Genomic DNA, 20,000 nt, shown 5'->3' with positions numbered 1-20,000 from the left:
CATTCATATTACATGCATGCATTCACAGAATGTGTTCAGTCGTTTGCTGAATATGCCATTATGATAATTAAATATGAACCGATAACTGAAGACATGACGTGAATTACTATCACTGGCCCTTTAAGACACAATCTGCATATTATTCATTAGATACAGTGCGCCAGATTAGGATTCGCCTTCAAATCTTTTCTTTATAAGTAAAATATGCAGTTTTAAATGCATGGCTTCATATACGACTGAGTTTGCTATAACTAGTATGCTAATAATCCATTCTGAATGATTTCATACATCATAATATGCAACGGTAAACTAAATAAGTTTGCATGCTTAAACTAATTCTTACATAATGAGTTTTTCTAGATGCTGTTTTGCTCGAACTTAAGACTGATTATCCTTTTGCTAGAAATCTTGTGACCACATTTTGACCAGGTCAAAGGTCAAGAGTTAAGAATTTTAAACCCCGTCCCCCTCGTCCCGTCACGTCACCACGTCTCCTCCAATCAGAGCGAGCGAGAGCTTCATCATGCCCAATCAGCAATCGGCTCAGGCAAATCACACCATTTACCAATCGGCTGACAGCGTGGGCGGGGCTCCGGCCCCTATAAGATCTCCTCATTGGCCAAACCTCCCCAGTCTTCAGTCTGGCTCTACGGACAGAAACACCAGCCAATCAAACAGCCCCGTTCTGCCAAATCACGCTAAATCCGATTCACAGAAGGCCAGGAACTCTCGGAATTGGATTAAGATTGGGAATGAGAATGTGTTCAACCTCAGACTGAAGTGGTTCAGAGACACGATCCAGCCAACATAATATAAAATTAATCACAGCTGATCATCATGATTGTGTTTATGCAGCTGGCCAGAGAAATGAGCATCGAGTGAAGAAATAAAACACTATCTATGGCTAATGTATAGAATCATGGGAAAATGTGATTTCCAGGCTCTTCGTACCACAAAGATCTCTTAAAACTGCCCAACAACTGACTGATTTAACTAGCCTGCATAACTTACCCACAAATATAAACATCCAACATCATGAGTTTTTTGGTGTAAGGTAATATTTTTGATGCAATAACTTATTAATTCACACATATTTGTAAATAATAACATTTTAGAGGGGGAAGAAAATGGGCTTGAGCAGAAATTCATGCTATACATTACTGATATAAAAAGTGCTAAAATAGTTGTTAATCATCATTAATTAGGCAATCTGGCTAGTTTAATGTTTGGGAATCCAGGCCATACAGATGATTTTTCATAAAACTGTGCTAAATGTATGAACAATAGTCACAAACTGCAGAAACGGAGCAGCAGCTCAAACTCATTAAACCAGATTCATTAAAACATCAAACACAGATCTGACCTCAAATCAGGAGATAAAGGACAAGCCCCAGTCGAGACTACGGCAGCCCTAGAGGCTCAAACCGCTGATAATGCTTTTATTACTTATGCATATTCGTTTATTTCTCACATAAATTCATATTCGCCTGATTAGTTGAACCATGACGTTGATAAAGATGCAAAGCTGGTTGAAGTGTCTCGGCACTGCTGGTGTTTTCGTGCTCAGTCGGTGAACTGCACATTTAGGTCATGTCTCGCTGCTAAAGCGTGGACAGCAAGTCTTTGTTCTCTTTTTTTCTCCTTTGTCTGCCTGTAATTTGGCCCTCGGGACAAAGTCTGTCGGGATGGCAGTCAGAGATGATGAACCACAGCTCTGTTCGGCTCCGAGTTACCGATGCTGATTGAACATTTCTACTTCATCTAGGCAGTATCTAGTGCCGAAATCAACCTTAAAGGGATAGTTCCCTTTGAAATTAAATTTTGGTATGTTTTAGCTTACCTCAAGGGCATCCAAGATGTAGGTGTCTTTGTTTCCGCAGTAGTTTCAATTTTGATATTTTTAGGTCAAACCGTTCTTGTCTGTCAGTCATATCATGCAGGTCTATGGTCACTATCTGAAAGAGCAAGCACAGTCCAAATTAAACAATTCCTCATCGTAAGTACACATTGATAGCCTAAGACATGAAACGAGCGGTTTGTGTGAGAAAACGAACAGTATTTATATAGTTTTGAGCTCTTATACACAGCCACATCCAAGTGATCTGAGGGCGCGTGCGCTTCCTGGTGTGTGACGTGTGCGCGCGTTCTGGCTTAGTCTGCGAAAGCGCCAGAAAGTGTACAAGAGGTTAAAAGCGATAAAAATACTGTTCGTTTTCTCACAGAAACCGCTCGTTTCGTGTCTAAGGCCATCAATGTGTACTTACGATGGGGAATTGTTTCATTTGGACTCTGTGCATGCTCTTTGAGACAGTGACCATAGACCTGCATTATATGACTGACAGACAAGAACGGTTTGACTTAAAAATATCAAAATTGAAACTACTGCGGAAACAAAGACACCTACATCTTGGATGCCCTTGAGGTAAGCTAAAACATACCAAAATTTAATTTAAAAGTGAACTATCCCTTTAATGTGGGAAGAATCATCCAATCACATCATTCATACATCCATCCATTCAGTCAAAAACCCTCTTCACTGGGAGAAAACAAGAAGAAATTATTGGGTAAGACTTTTCTGTCAATATACAGGAAACTAAACTGCTTTGTTTTATTAGTAACTAACTGGGTCAATCTCACAAAACCTGTCAAGAATGTATTCAACCCCAAAAATCGAAAGAAAGAAAGAAAGAAAGAAAGAAAGGAAGGAAGGAAGGAAGGAAGGAAGGAAGGAAGGAAGGAAGGAAGGAAGGAAGGAAGGAAGGAAGGAAGGAAGGAAGGAAGGAAGGAAGGAAGGAAGGAAGGAAGGAAGAAAGAAAGAAAGAAAGAAAGAAAGAAAGAAAGAAAGAAAGAAAGAAAGAAAGAAAGAAAGAAAGAAAGAAAGAAAGAAAGAAAGAAAGAAAAGAAAGAATTTTACATAAAGAAAATTAGGAAACTAATAACAAATCGCAATGGAAAAAAACTTTAATGGTCAATGCAAAATAAAAAAAGGCTTAATATTAATTAATGAAAAAAATTCTTTTTCTTTTGATTTTGGGATGCAATGTGTAAAAATGCAGATATCTATAGATTTAGTGGGACAAAAATGGATTGAGTGGAAGTTTCTTGGTCAAAATGCTATTCACATTGTTCTAAAAAGAAATTTAAATTTATTTTTATTTTTTTCCCTTAGATTTTGGAGGGGAATGCAGGATTCCTTATTTCTTTTTTTTTTACAAAATTAAGATTTTTTAATTTGACAATCAATTTCCTTATTTCTTTTTCTTTTGATTTTGAGGTGAAATGTGACCCATTTTTTTGTGAGATTCACTCAGTTAAACTATAGTAACTAATTTCTCTAATCTCTTTATCCAGGGAAAAACTCAGCATGTCATCAACTTCCTGTATCCAGAAGTTCAGGGCATGCAGAACACAGTCCCGCTCCACTGGGATCAGATTAATGACTAGAGCTACAGGGAGACTGATGGCTACAGACGCTAATCAATGATCCATAAATCATACCTGGAAGCAGACGGATCTGAAAATCTAGATTCTGTAAATCAAAACAGTCGGGTCGGGCAAAGGGAGGAAGAATACAGAGAGCAAGAGAGAGATCAAACTCATGAAGCAAGTTCATTTATCTACAGCCAGGCTGGCATCAGCACACCTGGATTAAAGCTGAAGTGTGTCATTTCTGCAACAAAAACTTTGAATGCAATGCAGTTATCCCTGTTATATCTACAATCTTGTCTCATATTTTGCTCTTAAAAGGATAGTTCACCCAAACATGAAAATTAGCCCATGATTTACTCACTCTCAAGTCATCCTAGGTGTATATTAGTTATATTAAAAAATGTCCTGGCTCTTCCAAGCTTTATAATAGCAGTGAATGGCTGTTTCTGTTTTAAAGTCCATAAAAGTACATCTATCCATCATAAAAGTGCATCTATCCATCATAAAAGTGCATCTATCCATCATAAAAGTGCATCTATCCATCATAAAAGTGTATCTATCCATCATTAAAGTGCATCTATCCATCATAAAAGTGCATCTATCCATCATAAAAGTGCATCTACACATGATAAAAGTGCATCTATCCATCATTAAAGTGCATCTATCCATCATAAAAGTGCATCTATCCATCATAAAAGTGCATCTATCCATCATAAAAGTGCATCTGTCCATCATAAAAGTGCATCTGTACATCATAAAAGTGCATCTATCCATCATAAAAGTGCATCTATCCATCATTAAAGTGCATCTATCCATCATAAAAGTGCATCTATCCATCATAAAACTGCATCTGTCCATCATAAAAGTGCATCTGTCCATCATAAAAGTGCATCTATACATCATAAAAGTGCATCTATCCATGATAAAAGTGCATCTATCCATCATTAAAGTGCATCTATCCATCATAAAAGTGCATCTATCCATCATAAAAGTGCATCTATCCATCATAAAACTGCATCTGTCCATCATAAAAGTGCATCTGTCCATCATAAAAGTGCATCTATCCATCATATAGTTGTCATGGCGTTGCAATCGTCTTGAGTAGTTTTCTAACATGTTCTTATGCAGCTGTTGGATCGTAGCCAAATGATTCTGGATGGTTGCGTTCATAGCAGCTTGCTATGTGATTGCCTAGATGTTCTTGGTGGTTGCTAGGGTGTTGCTAGGGTGTTCTGGCTGTCTGTGTCAATGTTTTTTGTGTGTTGCTATAGTATGTGGTATATGGGCTGCGTTTCCCAAAAGCATCGTGAGCCAAGTTGATGGTAGAGACCATTGGTGGCAATGGTTCAACAATCTACTTAGGCTTACGATGCTTTAGGGAAACGCAGCCCTGGATAGTTGCCAAGGTGTTGCTAAGCGGTTCTGCGGAAGTTGTTAGAGTGCTCTGAGTGGTTACAGTTGCATTGTTATGCAGTTAAGTGTTTTTAGTGTGTGTGTACACAATGTTTTAGATGGTTACCAAGGTGTTGCTTAGTGGTTGCCAATGGGTTCTGAGTGTTTTTTGGTGCGCTGATCTAATGGTTTGGATGGTTGCCAAGGTGTTGCTAAGTGGTTGGTGTTGAGTATTTTTTTAATGTGTTAGTGTTTCAGTGTGTTTTTTGAGTGAGTGTGTTGCTACAGTATGTGGCTGCTATAATGCTCTGAATGGTTGCCAGGGTGTTGCTATGCGGTTCTGAGGCAACTGTTAGTGGTTACTGTGACATTGCTGTGCAGTTGCCAAGGTATTCTGAGTTTTTGTGTGTGTTGCTATAATGTTCTGGATGGTTGCCAAGGTGTTTTTATTGTGTTGCTACAGTATGTGGTTGCTATAATATTTCGAATGGTTGCCAGGGTGTTGCTATGCGGCTCTGAGGAAGTTATTTGAGTGCTCTGAATGGTTACTGTGGCATTGCTATGCAGTTGTCAAGGAGTTCTGAGTCTGCAATTATGTCCTGGGTGGTTTCCAAGTAGTTGCCAAGGTGTGTTTTTAGTGTGTTGCTACAGTATGTGTTTACTATAATGCTCTGGGTGTTCCCTATGGTGTTGCTAGGGTTCTTCAGATTTGACTTGCATATAAAAAAAAAAATGGATATGAGAAAGCATTTCAATTTCAAAACAGATACACTTCAGCTTTAATCTGAAAGCCCAGCAGCAGGACATCCTGCAGATCTGTGCATCTGTACGCTAGAGCGAGACTCCATGAAGATGAAGAGATTGTGTGTGAAAGCTCGGTTCCTCTACACTGTAACGAACAAAGGAGTGTTTTGTTCTGCAAGCGCCGGGGAAGCTGGGTAACACACACACACGAGAGCAGTCACTGTGAACTTGTAGCTCCTGAGGGATTTCTACCTTTCAGTTCAATAGTCGGAGCAAGAGAGAAGCAGAACGGCGGTGCGAAGGTCAGAAACACTATGAAACACGCAAGCGATCCCGTTGCTTTACTGTGGCGGTAATAAACCTCAGTACTCAAGGCGGCAAGAGACCCATTAAACCAGATGTGGTGGTATTCTATGGTAGCCAGGGTTTGAAATTAACTTTCACTTACTGGCCAATTTTGTCTACTAAATTTTTGAGTTACTGGCCATTCAGAACTTCTACTAGCCCAAAAAAATAAAATAAAAATAAACCAGATTAACTTCGTCACAGTTTAGCATATATAAATGTATGTACATATACACAGATATATATACACATTATAACATTTAGATTTAATACATAAATTTCTTACTCAAACAAAATCCTGTCAACTCCTCATCCTTTTCACCAAAAATGTGTTTTAAGTGGACAGATCAATACAGAGAAAAAAACTTAAAAAAAAAAAAAGGTAGGATGTAAAAAAAAAAAAGTTTTTTCTGTTAACCAAATGCTTTATAATCCTCACTATTGCTTCATTGCAAATGAATATGCTGCATTTAATACATCATGATGACTCACGAGTTTAGTATTTGTGCTAAATCTGCGCAGATTTGGTTTAAATGAACTTCCCCAGCAAAGTGAGTAGATATAATACATTTATAATATAATTATATATAAAAGTTTAAAATATAATAAGTAACAAGCCAAATTGGCCAGTGATTTGACTTGATTTTTACCCGCATTTGGGTGTTAATTTCAAACCCTGATGGAAGCGAGAAATAAACATCTCAACAGACCAATTATTTTTAACGAACCGGCTCAGCAAAGTTCCCGCAGCACATGACCCTCACCTCCTGCAGGAGATCCGCCTGCTCGATGGCCTTCAGGACGTTCTTCTTCGACGTCTCCTGAGCTTCGCCTCCCAGCAGGAACTCGTCCAGGATAAAATACGCCTTCTCGAAGTTAAAGATGATATCCAGCTCGCAGACCTGAGATCAGGAGAAGTAATCACTGTAATTCGGTTCTTTTTTTCTTTTTTTTGGAAGCAAGAATCACGTCAATTTTGACTTACACTGCCGAAGTATTTGTCGAGCAGCTCGACGTAGCGGTGGATGATCTCCAGCGTGATCAGCTCGTTGTCCTGGTCCTCGATGGCACAGCAGAAATACAGACTGGCATATCTGCAACATAAACAACATCCGTTTTAGTTTTAGTCACCAAAAAAAACCTGATTTTGTTTTTCTGCTGATATGAAAACAGAGGACTCGAATAGCTCTATTTGGAAAGAATTAATCATTCTAGAATGATTGAGGTGATTGTGTAAGGAAGTGAATGTGCATAACAAAAAATATATAAAAGCTGCAAGCCGCATTAATCGGGGTTCAAGCATGCCTTTAAGCACACATGCATAAAAAGACATTAAGTTTTATTTGGTAAGCATTTAACCACTGACATCAAATATTGAACCTGTACATATGTGTACCGAATTTGGTGAAGCTATCTCATTTGCTTCTCGGATTATAGCCATTTTAGTAAAAGTGGCTCCGCCCACAGCGTACGTTTTGGCACCCCTTAGCGAATCGAAATTTAAACTTTTTTCCGATAATTATTGATATTCAGTCTACAGAGAATATTTCTGCACTGGTTCGGGCGAAAAACATGGGACTAGTTTCTGGGACAGAATTTTTATCCTGTCAGAACCGAAATTGGAAACAAACGTTATGTCTGGCTTGAGCCAAGGATCACAGTGATATAAGACACTTGAGTCTAGGACAAGCCGTCTAGGAGTTATGAGCAATTTCATACTTTTGCTTGCTGTAGCGCCACCTATTGGCCAATCGGGGTCATACTTTGATAGGTTCTCCCCAAATTGAGGACTACCATTTGGCCAAGTTTCAAGATTCCAGCATTTACGGTTTGGGCTGCACGATGCGTTTTACGGCAGAATAATAATAAAAACCCTGACAATTACAATAGGGTTTCAGCACTTCGTGCTTAAACCCCTAATAAACAAATTACGATCATGGGGAAATACAATATGCTTGTAAAAAGTGCTTTATGTTTTTCCAGGTAAGTCCAACAGTATTCAGGTACAGATATAACACTGCATAGTCTTCACTGTATAAATTAAATATAAGTAATCTTTGTTAAAGCTTAAAATGAAAACTGCTTTAGACAAAACCCAAGCAAAAATTGACATGTTAAAAAATGGATTTGACAGTCTACTACTTTCTTTTGCTCCATAAAACTGCATCCTTGTAAAAAGAGTGTGTGTGTGTGTGTGTGTGTGTGTGTGTGTGTGTGTGTGTGTGTGTTTCAATAATAATAATAATATATCTTTCTTTCAGCTGACACTTGATTTATCTTCATCTTCACATGCGGAGGCTCTCCGGCTGGCCAGAGCTGCTGAGCGAGTGTTTTAACATGATAATGTACCGCTGTCATCAGCAGACGGGATTGGTCATTCTGGACAGCCTCTCTTCACTGTGTTTGTGTGCGAGACGCAGAGAGAATGAGGATGAAATCACATCTTCTACACACAACTGTTCTTCAAAATGCTGTTATGAATATGCATATCTAACATCAGGTTCACTTGCTAGTAGCTTTCAGGACTCCAGCCTAGCTGAACACAATAGTGCAAAATAATGAAGCAAATAAAATAAAATAATATTCAAATAAGAGAACACGTAATAAAACACAATAAAAAATATGAAGTGAATGTAATAAAATATAATAAAATAAAATAAAAAACTTCAAATAGGATGAATAAAAAAAATTACAAAAAATATGTAAACGGAGTGAAGTAGTAATAAAATGTACACAAAATATGAGTGGACAAGTAATAAAATACAATAAAAAATATAAATGAAAAGTAGTGAATGCAAGTAAATAAACTAATATGCAAATGATGTGACTAAAATAAAAAACAAAAATATGAAGTAATTGAGTAAATTAAATTAAATATTCAAATTGTGTGAACCATTAAATAAATGCAAATAGGCTAAGTAAAATACAAAATATGCAAATGGAGTATAAATGTAAAATAAAATATTTTTAAATGAAGTGAACAAGTAATAAAACAAAATAAAAATATGCAAATAGAGACAAGTAATGGTTACTTGCTACTTAGGGTAGTGTTTTTGAAAAGTTTTGCATACAGATGTATGTCCCGCTCACACGGATCCGTGAAAACGACTAAAAACGCTGCATTCTGCTGCCATGCCAGTAGTTGGCGATGTCATATCGTGAAGAGAAACCATGCGAACACATAATACACATGCGCTTGACCTCACAGTTTAAACAAATTCGTGTATCTTTTTCAAAAACATACACTTTAAAAAGTTTTCAGGCCCTCGAAACTTCATTGTTGTGTAAACGAATGGCCAAAATGTTTTACGTTTTCTGTTTTTAGTTGAAGTACCACAAACATTTTTAAAGATTCGAAGCCTCAAATCTCATGAACGTTTGTCAAAACCAGCATACATCTAGTTATTGGGATGCACCAATATGAAAATTTTGGCTGATACCGATAACCGATAATTCTTGATATTTAAAAGCCGATAACCGATATATTGACCGATAAATATAAATCCAAATTTTTATATAATTTTTTAGAGCCTGATTACAAGAACAAAAGTCTCACCATTAAAAGCCATGTCCCAAACACACAATTCTGAGGTTCTCATTATAGTTTTATGTAGCCGATATGACAGACATGTTGCCCTTTACTGTATTTTCCTTGTGATTCCAATCATATTTCAAGCAATTCAAAACCATCATGGTGAAGAGTGTGTATGTGAAGTGTCTCAGATGAAGAAAATAATACATTACTTATCGGCTTTAATATATTGGACAATTTATATCGGCCACCATATCGGTATCGGCCGATATGTTGCGCATCTCTATCTAATTATTCCTCAACTGACTGAAAATCAAAAACCAGCCAATCAGGATGGAACGTCATTTTAAGAGTGCAAGTTTCCTTTTGGTATACAGAACAACATGAAGAATAAGCTTGTACTGGCGTTTCATTTACACACACACACACACACACACACACACACACACACACACACACACACACACACACACACACACACACAGCTTAGCAATGCTAATGCTCAGTTTGGATGAGATCTAGACAGATAGACAGATAATCAGGCTGTTGAGCGGGCGGTTGGGGTCAGGGGTCAGACGGATCGAGCTGTGAGGGAATGATTCTGGAACCGAACCAAAGCCCAATCACACTGAGCAGAACCAGAGGAACTGATGTAGACACAAGGTCATGTTCATTATTACTGCTCCTCCGTCTAGACCTCGTTCTTTCATCGGTATCAGCCTCAGTTTAGTGTGTTTTACTGGCAGGACAAACTGCATCTGATTCGCCGACAGCACAACTGTGTTTAGCTGCAAACACCGGCTAAATAATGGGTAATATACAATAAAAAAGATCATAAATAATTAAATAAAACATATGCAAATAGTGAGAGTAAATATATAAAACATAAAACCAAATAAAAATAATATGCACATAGAATGACCAAGTAATATAATAAAAAAAAGCAAAAGTAGTGAATGTAAATCTCATAAAATACAATAAAAACATGCAAATCAGGTGAACAAGTAAGAAAAACAACTTTTACATTTAAGTAAAAAAGTTAATAAAAAAAAATACAAATGGAGTGAACAAGTAATAAAATTAAATCAAATACAAAAAAAATGCAAATCAAGTGAACAAGTAACAAAAAGAAAAGAACTTAAATGTTAAGTTTAAAAATAAAATCAAAATATGCAAATGGAGTGAATAAAATTAAATTAAATAGACAAAATGAGTGAAAGTAATAAAATAAAATGTGCAAATGAGAAGCAAAGAAATTAAATGATATAAAAATATGCAAATGCAGTAAATAGAATAAGATAAAAAAAATAGGCAAATATGCTGCTTACGTAAGAAAATAAAACAATATGCAAATGGATGCTTACATAATAAAATATGCAAATGATTTGCTTAAGTAATAAAATATGCCAATGGGAAAGAGCAAGTTGCAAAAAAATTATATGCAAATACAATGAAAAAGTAATAAATAAAAATTAAAAAGTAGTGAATGTAGAAAAATGCAAATGGAGAGAACAAGTAATAAAATAAATATACAAATGGGGTGAATGCATTCAATACAATACAAATATATGCAAATCAAGTGAAGTAGTAACAAAAGAAATAAGACTTTACATCAAATAAATAAATAATTTTATTTATGCATTTTGCAGATGTTTTCATCTAAAGCAACTTAAATTGTATTTCAAGGTTTACGTTTCGTCTGGGAACTGAACCCATGACCTTTTCCACCGCTAGCAAAATATTAAATAAAAGTGCTCAGTCGCTCTTTTTAATGGAATGATTCAGCATTTGTTTATCGTTCTGACCCATATGTGTTTATCTGTATATAATACAGGGACGACCTTCAATGTAAAAAACATTCCCTCGAACAATGCAAAGCGCTTTCTTTAAGGAAACAGCCTTCGGGTTTGTGTTGATCTGCATTCATTATAATTAGATTTATGGAACAATAACAGAAAGAAAGACGACGGTGTATGTCCTCCTGTGGATCATGTGTGATCGTGAACAGAAGAAATCAGGACACTGACACAAAGACACAGCGAGGGATACACCAAACGTGTGGCCGCATATTTTAAATTCACTCATGCTACTGAATACAAATGACACACGGACACTCATTTCAGATTCACCATAAAACACAACATCAACATCATACGCCGATAAATCAATTGTGCCAAAGTTCATTGTATTCCTCTTGTTTTCAGAAGCTGAAACACTCATACACACACAATCCAGTGCAAACACAAACAGAAACACCAAGTATTAAAGGTGACCTATTATCCAAAATTTGCGGGAAAAAGCATCCGACGTCATCGCGTTTTTTCCCCACTGTCCAATCGACTGAATGGAGAGGCGGGGCTTCCGCTGAAGTGACGAAAGCTACAGTTGCTTTGAACAAAATCGAGTAAAATCAACCTAGGGTTCTTTGCACCATGACCTCGAGCCAAACACCCCCTGAAGCCTTTTTCCCCTTGGTTGAACATTATTAAAGTTAGAGCTTATTTAGAGATATCAGCCGGATGGTTTAATGCAGGCGCTAATGGATCCAAGGCTGTATCTGGTAAATTACCCCACTAATAATGCCCAGAATGGGACCAAACTTCTACAGTAGCACAAATAGGTTCTGTACTCATAAAACGAGGCATTGGAAAGTTTGTAAGGACATCAGGAGTTTATTTAAATAACACTTGCCTGATGGCTAATGCTACCGCTAACCCGGACGTCGACGTCACTTCAGGGGTTTGGGAAAAGCCTGTAAAAGTCCTGGCAGAAAGCGATGCATAAGGATGTAGTGTAACGACGCCCAGTTCCAAGAATGCACTAATATTTTGATGGTAGTACCAGTTTGCAACAATTATTAGTTAACACTAAGTTGTCAACACTTCGGATTCGGAAAAAATAATAATTCGTCGTTACACTACATCCTTATGCATCGCTTTCTGCCAGGACTTTTATGTGCTTTTCTGGGTGTTTGGCTCGAGGTCATGGTGCAAAGAGGTTGATTTCACTCCGAACCATCCCTTTAACAACTTCACGAACCGTAACTGCCACAATGTTAACAGAAAGTAAATAAAGTTAATAAAAGGCTAATATGACGTTTACTTGACTGACAGGACAGCTGTTTCGGTGGTTGCCTAGCAACATAAAAAAAGTGATCGGGGCCAAGAGAAGCATTGCTGTGCGCCTCGTTTGTTCGAACCTGAAAAACGCGCTCAGTGTGATCGGGGCCTATGGCATGTAGTGGGAAGTTTTACATGGGAAAACATTCACATTTTCTATAGGAAAGGCAAAAAAGCGAAGTCTTTTACTATCGAACATTAGTCTGGGGAGTCTGCTCTGTGTTTTCCACTGCACAAGAGGCGTGATCAACGGGCGTAGTTCAAATGACTCTGTACACAATTGGATAGTCCTTCAACCAATCAGACCAATGATCCGGTGGCGTACTTTGCAGCGAAAACTCCAGGCAGGAAACGTGTCATCAAACGTGTTGGTTTGCAGCACTGATCAGCGGTTTGCAGAAGCAATAGCATCTAAGGCTGTCACTTTTGTGAAAAAATCCTGTTCGATTTTTGAGACATAAGTGTTCATTGAATGGATTGTAAAATCTATTTTCCATGTCTAAAGACGTTTCCATTTTAAACGCTAAATATAGGCAAATCCACGGGCAACTAACAAGCATTAGGACAAATGTAAAGAGGGCGCGCCGGCGCTTGAGACGCGCACAAGTCAGCAAATATTTCTGATGATTTATTGGCGTGAAGTTTCGTGCACAATGACAAACAGGAGTGCAACATTCTCGAAAAACAATAAGCCATTACATCACTGAAAAACATCACTGCAGGCTTCAACATGGCTGTGCTTACCATTAGAAGTCAAAAAATTTTGTAGACCGTAGCCCGAATCTGTATCTGTATGCATGAGACTGTCTGAGCACTGGCAGAATTCACAGTTTTGTAGGAAAAAGAGACACATAATCCAGAAGTATAATCTGCTGTTATGTGTGTGTGTCAGAGCCTGCAGTCGCTGTGTGACGCGCGGTCGCTGCGAGCGTATCGTGACGAGCTGGACGCGCTCCGAGAAAAGACCTTTAAAATCGATTCCCTATTTTCGTTTTCGAAACTTGCGTTGGTTGGTCCGATCGATTGTGCAATCGATTTTCAAACGTAAAGCGACAGCCCTAATAGCATCCAGCGATTTTTGCAGGTTGTGCAAAAAAAACATGAAAGTGAGTGGTATTTACAGCCACTCGAGCAATTTGTTTGCTAAACTAAAGAAGCCATTGAGCATTGTCGAGAGGTTAAAAGGAATTGGATTGGATTAAACCCGCCAATAGCGCGCCAGGTGGATAAGCCGGTCTGTGATTGGTCCCCGCAGATTTGTAACAGAAGCAGGATAGAAGAACGTACAGGTGTCCAGCTCGGACTCAAATCATCAGGGTTTACCCAGTCTACAAGAATCTAGCAGTGTCACTGTTATTCTGGTGATTACAATCAAATTAAATATTATATCAATATCAAACACTGCAGTGCCGGTACAGGTGGGATGTTTGGGGGTCTATTTCCCTGAGTGTGTGTGTGTGTCAGTGTGTGTGAGAGAGTGAGTGTGTGTGAGTTCTCAGGTCAGTGTCTATGTACCCCCCATTCCCGCTGCCATGGAAACACCCTCATCTCAAGGAAGATGGCTTTCATCCTGAGGGGAACATGTGATAGTGTGCAGGACACAGTAACTCAAACTACATGAAGAACGGCGTTCCAGAGACGGGAAATATCACATCCATAGACTAATTACCATCCTCCATTACTGTGTGCCTGTAAACAAGCTCTGTGTATGTGCATATTTTAATAACTTGTCATCAAAATTCTCTTTACCTACTTTCTTAAAACGTGTTCCTTCTCTTACTGTGACATTTCATTTGTGCATGTACTTACAAAGAAAAATAAAATAAAAAAATCAAATCCATGTTTTTTTCATTGCATATATAATTTTACTCTGAACATAAAAAAAATGGGCTAATGCAACTTTCATGCTGAAAACCCTCTAATAGCTAATGTCATCATGAGCAAATCCCACCAATCACGTGACAAGAAGCTCGACTTGAACTGAAGCAAAACCTGAGCTAATATTTAAAGACATTCAGGAAGGAGTTTTTCCCACAGCATGGTTCAATTAGTAGCCAAGAAGTTTTTTCATTAATTTCTTTCAAAGTAGTTACACACACACACTATGCATCATTCCAAACCCAGAAAACACGCTGATAAAACAGATGAAGACTTTTAATCTCAAACTCGCTCAATATGCACTCAACTGACTAACTAAAACTGACACTAAAACCATAAAAAATTGAAATAATTTTTACACTTGAAATAAAATAATCATGGTAAGACTTTACAACAAGGTCCCAGTAGTTAACATTAATGCATTAACTAAAATGAACTAACAATGAGCAATACTTTTGTTATTCATCTTTGTTAACATCAGTTAATAAAAATACAACATTGTGAGTTCATGTCAGCTCAGGGCCATTAATATTATCAACAGATTTTAATAATGTATTAGTAAATGTTAAATTTAACAATAATTAAGATTAACCAATGCTAGAAGATTTTTTCATTGTTTCTTCATCTTAACTAATGCCGCCTTATAGCATTACCGTAAACGTTAACTGAAATAAAATATACAAAAGTAAACTTATTTTAGAAAAGCTAGTAACATCTCATTTTCATTTGGTTTAAGTTGAAGTACTAAAATGAATAAAATTAGTGCTGTCAAATTCATTAAACGCATGTAATCTAAAAGTTTGTAAATATATGTCTGTGTGTAGTATATATACACACAGACACAATATATATATATATATATATATATATATATATATATATATATGTATGGATGCACCTATATACACACACATATATATATATATAAACTTTTAAATTGCATGCGATTAATCAATTTGACAGCACTAAAATAAAATAAAACTACAAATATAAAATATAAAAAATAATACAAACTATAGACAAAAACTAATACAAATTACAGAAATACAAAATTAGTAAAACTTTCACTAAAAATTAAAAATTACATTTACATCAAAATATTCATAAAAAATCATAAGATCATAGAAATAAAAAAGAATCATAGGTATAGAAGATACCCATCATATTACTGTTTGAAATATTTCTCAATAAATAAATGTTTCAAACAGTAATATGCTGAATAGTCACATGACCTGTTTATTACGCTGCACGTTTGATTCAGCGACTGGTGTCTAGTTGATGATTATTTTGCAGTGTTTCTGAAACTACTTTATTTGTCACAACGGTAATGGAAGGTGAATTTGAGTGCAGTGAATCATGGGATAGAATGTGGTGAAAAAGATTACAGTGATTACTCGATTAAACAGGTTGTTTTTTCATCAGTTCAAGTATAAAACAATGCAGCGATGAGCTCCACTGACCTCTTATACACGATCTTCAGGTCTCTCCACTCCAGGAAGCTGCACATCTTGGGCTTGCGGGCCAGAACCGTCTGCACCAGCTCTCGGGTGATCTTCTTCTTCTCCTTATCCGACAGAGGAACGTACCATTTCTGCAGACGGAGCTTCCCCTGTCTGCTGAACAACAGCATGAACTGCATCTGTGGGGAAGAGATGAGTGAGGTGAGATCAGGAGAACAGGAGACCGAACGCATTCAGTCCCATGGAAAACAAGAGCATAATAACTGGCATTTAAACAATAAGCCACTCAGGATTGGCACAGAATCATGTAAATTAAAGGGACAGTTCACCCATTAATTACTAGGTAGGGATGGGAATCTTTTGGCATTTCATGATTCGATTCAAGCGATTTCTTGAGGTCAGGATTCGATTAAACATCAAATCTCGATTTTGAATCAAATTTCGATTCGATGCATAGATTTGATTGCAGTTTATTGTTTTGTGCTACTTTTCATATTTGACTGCGGTATATAGTTTAATAGGTGTCGACGAGGAAATAAAAAATTGAAAGAGTTAATTGTAACCCTTGAAATTTATTTAGTTTTTCTTCCCAAAATTCAACCCAATATTATAGAACAAATGTCCTTTAAGTAAGCCTGAGACTAAGAGGAAAAACTACAAAGTATATAAATAAAATTCCTTGATACAAAAAATAACACTTTTGCAAATATAAAACTGATAAATAAAATGAAAATAATCAAACTACTAAGTTTCTCAGGTACAGTGGCCTAGTTTTATTTACATGTCTTAAGAAAAACTACAGAAACTGAATAATAAAAAAATAAAACACTATATAGTCTTCACTGTATGAATTAAATATAAATTGATTCATAATAAAGATACAAAAAAGTGATTCAGTCAAAAGCAGTGTGATTTTTTTAATTAACATTAATGAAACGGATGGCAAGAGTTTATTAGGCTGCTGTCCCTTTAAGAAGAAATGCACAGATCTAATGCACTGTTACACATCCGATTTTCTGCCAACTGTTTAAGTTGTCTTTACAGAAAGCAAGTAAAGACATCATTTCAAGTAATCCATGTGACTCTAGTGGTTTAACCTCAATTTATGAAGTGACGTGAGTGCTTTGTTCATGCAAAAACACATCCTTAACCACTTTATTTACAAAATGTATCTCTAACCCGCACTTGCGTGTTGTGTTGAAACTAGAGCTGAGAAAGTGGTAGTTTCAAGCTGGCAAAGATGAACAAATGTCTTGCGGGTTTGAAATGTCATGAGGGCGATAAATTAATTACAACATTTCATTATTAAATGAACTATCCTTTTAATATAACATTAAATCAATTACAACAATAAACTCAATGCATCTATTCTGCATTTAAAAAACATATCTAAAGATATATTTTTCACATTTTACTATTTTTATAATAGCATACATTACTATTGGTGTTATTATTATTATATTGTCAAGAATGCATGTCATGCGGATAATGTAATGATTTTGTCATTATAACCAAACTCCTTGATCGGCAGTATTACTGTGCCAGTTCATTTGCACAGACAGAGATATAAATTAAATCAAAGACCAAATGCACATAACTTGTGCGTTCTAGAGATTTGATTGCAAAGCTAATTAATGCCTTAACTAATAAGCATGTGATCTCCAATGCGCAGCTGGTGTTTACACTTTTGAGTCACGCGAGGCGTTTACAACCTTTTCCAGAATGGAAATGCTCATCAAATAACACACGACATACCTTTGTGAAGAGGTCCGTTAGTAAATGAGGGATGAATTCACATGAGTTCTGGATTCACAGTGATTCGCGTCTGTCTCAGCTCGAGGCTTGTGTACAATAGACGCGAGACGGCGTCAGCTGACCGCTAGCTTCTCATTGGACAGAGGCTTCGCTCGGGGCGTTTTCATTGGTGAGAAAAATACCGTTATTCCCGCCCAGTCAGGAGCGCAGGCATTTGATTGGTTGATACATGCGCCAGTCAACGCTTGAGCCACTCCTCCACTCAGTGTTGTTGGAAGGGTGATTGTCACACGGTTTAAAAGGTGGTCAGGTTTTTAAAAGGGAATGAACAGAGGATCACATTTAGTGTCAGATTTAAAAGCGTTTGTTCAGCCTGTACCTGGTAAAAAACATTCAGTCTATTAAAGCCTAATTGCTTTTTGTCATTCACATGTCTTTTTATTGGCACTCTAGCTAGATGACACATTATAGGCTCTCAGTTGAGACTGATAATGCACTTGAACACAAAATGTAGGCTACTCTATTAATGTATAATTTTGTGCATTCTTCTATAGGCCTACTGTAAATATCGTGTCTTTATATACACGTACACAATAGCCTAGAATAATCAGTTGTCATTGTATTGCTGTGAAACATGTAAGACTTCAATTTGACTAATTTGATCTGATTTTAATTTGATCTGATTAGAGTCAAAAGGCCAATCACACAAACGGGTTCATTTGCGGATATAAACTCCTCTTCTTTTTACTGTTATTTTATCTGAAAGGTTAAACTATGTTGTCAGGGCAAGAGTACCCTATTTTCATTAAAAATATATATATATTTATAAATAAAATATGAAATAAAAGCACACTTGGCAATAAAGCTCTTTCTGATATGTCAGGGTGGGGCAAGTCACGTGTTTCAAATATTATTAAAGTATGCAAGTTATTAATATTATTTTTTATTTATAAATTGGCTGTTTGCCTAAACGATTTGGACATGAACAGGGCGCTTTCCCATTGGGCTAGGACCAGTTAATTCATTTAAATTACCAAACAGTGTCTATGTGACGTCATCACTGATGTTACAGCGCCACCAAGTGGCGATTGTCGCCATGGAAGCTTTTAACAGATTTTTCTTTTTTGCCATTAGAGAAAACGGGGGAGCAGATATAACAAGGGCTCAATTACATGTGCAAATTCATGTAATTCATTCTAAATAAACACCAAAATTGCCTTTATAAGAAAAGGTTGGAAGCATTGTGTACTTCAAATTTTACTTTGTGTTGCTTGGCATTTAAAAAAAAAAAAGGCACGAACTTATTTTTAATCTATACATGCCTATAGGCTAAATTTCAGTTTTGCTCTTGTTCAGAATACCATGAATTCAAAGTATTTGGAGTGAGGACAAGTAAAATAGGCCTACATGTTTATAGTGTTTAACATTTCTCATTTAGGCTTTTAACTATTTTACATTTATTTCTGAATGTGATAAAACCACTTTTTCCTCTTAAAGCAAGTTGGACCTCGTGCAACTCTACATAAAATACTGTAAATAGAATAAAAACGGTTCTGAAATATAAATAAAAAGTTGACAGGCCATTCAACAGGGACCGTTTGCACCAATAAAACAGTTCTTTATTCCCACCAAGGAGTCATTATCGCTGTAATAAAAGTGAGGGGGTCCCTGAACCTAAAAGTGAAAGTGTAGTGCAACACAAAGTGCCACAGTGTAAAGACAAAGGTTTTTTAAAAAAACAAAGCCTCTTTATTAATTTAAAAGTCTAAAAGTGTACAATTGATCTCCAGCGGTCACTTAGACGGTTTGCCCCGGTGCGCGTGCACGGCGGTGTGGATCTCTCGCTGCGTGATCACGCGCCTCCGGTTGAACTTGGAGAGGCGCGCGGCCTCGGTGCCCACCTGCGCGTGCACATCTGTTCGGCGTCCCATCAGAGAGACGGCGTCACTCACGCCAGCGGACAGCTCCTAAAAAATAAAAACTTTGTCACTTTAAAATTGTCTAAAAAAAAAAACACCTTTAGCCTCTGTTGTATGAATTATTAAAATAATAGTGAAAAAGCAACATCAAAAGATAAATGTTAATTTGGGAACACTTAAGGTTCATTAGTAAACAAGGCTACCTTAATTAGCATGAATTAAGAATGAACAATAGGCTACTTCAGCATTTATTAATCTTAGTTATTAATTTAATCATTTACTAATACGTCATTAAAATCAAAGGTTATTGCTTTTTGTTAACAGTTAATGCACTGTGAACTAACATGAACAAATAATGAACAGCTGTATTTTTATTAACTAACATTAACAAAGAATACATACTGTCACAAATGTAGCCTTTTGCTAA

The 20,000-nt window shown here is 36.7% G+C and overlaps 2 protein-coding genes across 8 annotated transcripts in view; both read right to left on the bottom strand.

Moving 5' to 3' along the window:
• Nucleotides 1-17,791, bottom strand: part of LOC308703400 (AP-1 complex subunit sigma-2) — a 37,872-nt gene extending 20,081 nt beyond the window's left edge. For 4 of the 7 annotated variants that reach the window (XM_081386849.1, XM_081386852.1, XM_081386851.1 and 1 more), the window contains exons 1-5: nucleotides 17,655-17,778; nucleotides 15,900-16,078; nucleotides 6,896-7,004; nucleotides 6,675-6,812; nucleotides 566-647 (exon numbers count right to left, since the gene is read on the bottom strand). In XM_081386849.1, the coding sequence (XP_081242975.1) occupies nucleotides 600-647; nucleotides 6,675-6,812; nucleotides 6,896-7,004; nucleotides 15,900-16,078 (474 nt within the window). In that variant the 5' untranslated portion in view covers nucleotides 17,655-17,778 and the 3' untranslated portion in view covers nucleotides 566-599. Of the gene's footprint in view, nucleotides 1-556; nucleotides 648-6,674; nucleotides 6,813-6,895; nucleotides 7,005-15,899; nucleotides 16,079-17,654 lie in introns of all 7 variants that reach the window. The other 3 variants (XM_081386848.1, XM_081386853.1, XM_081386854.1) reach the window with 3 other exon arrangements.
• Nucleotides 17,792-18,780: 989 nt separating this feature from the next.
• LOC308703401 (histone H2B type 1-A-like) overlaps nucleotides 18,781-20,000 on the bottom strand; it is a 1,555-nt gene continuing 335 nt past the window's right edge. The window contains exon 2 of the mRNA XM_081386855.1: nucleotides 18,781-19,621. Within this exon, the coding sequence (XP_081242981.1) occupies nucleotides 19,448-19,621 (174 nt within the window). The 3' untranslated portion in view covers nucleotides 18,781-19,447. The remainder of the gene's footprint in view (nucleotides 19,622-20,000) is intronic.

The sequence above is a fragment of the Scardinius erythrophthalmus genome, assembly GCF_964197995.2.
Source record: "Scardinius erythrophthalmus genome assembly, chromosome: 15".
NCBI classification, from domain to species: domain Eukaryota; kingdom Metazoa; phylum Chordata; class Actinopteri; order Cypriniformes; family Leuciscidae; genus Scardinius; species Scardinius erythrophthalmus.
The sequence above is the reverse complement of the archived record's forward strand: the minus strand, read 5'-3'. Positions and strand labels throughout refer to the sequence as shown.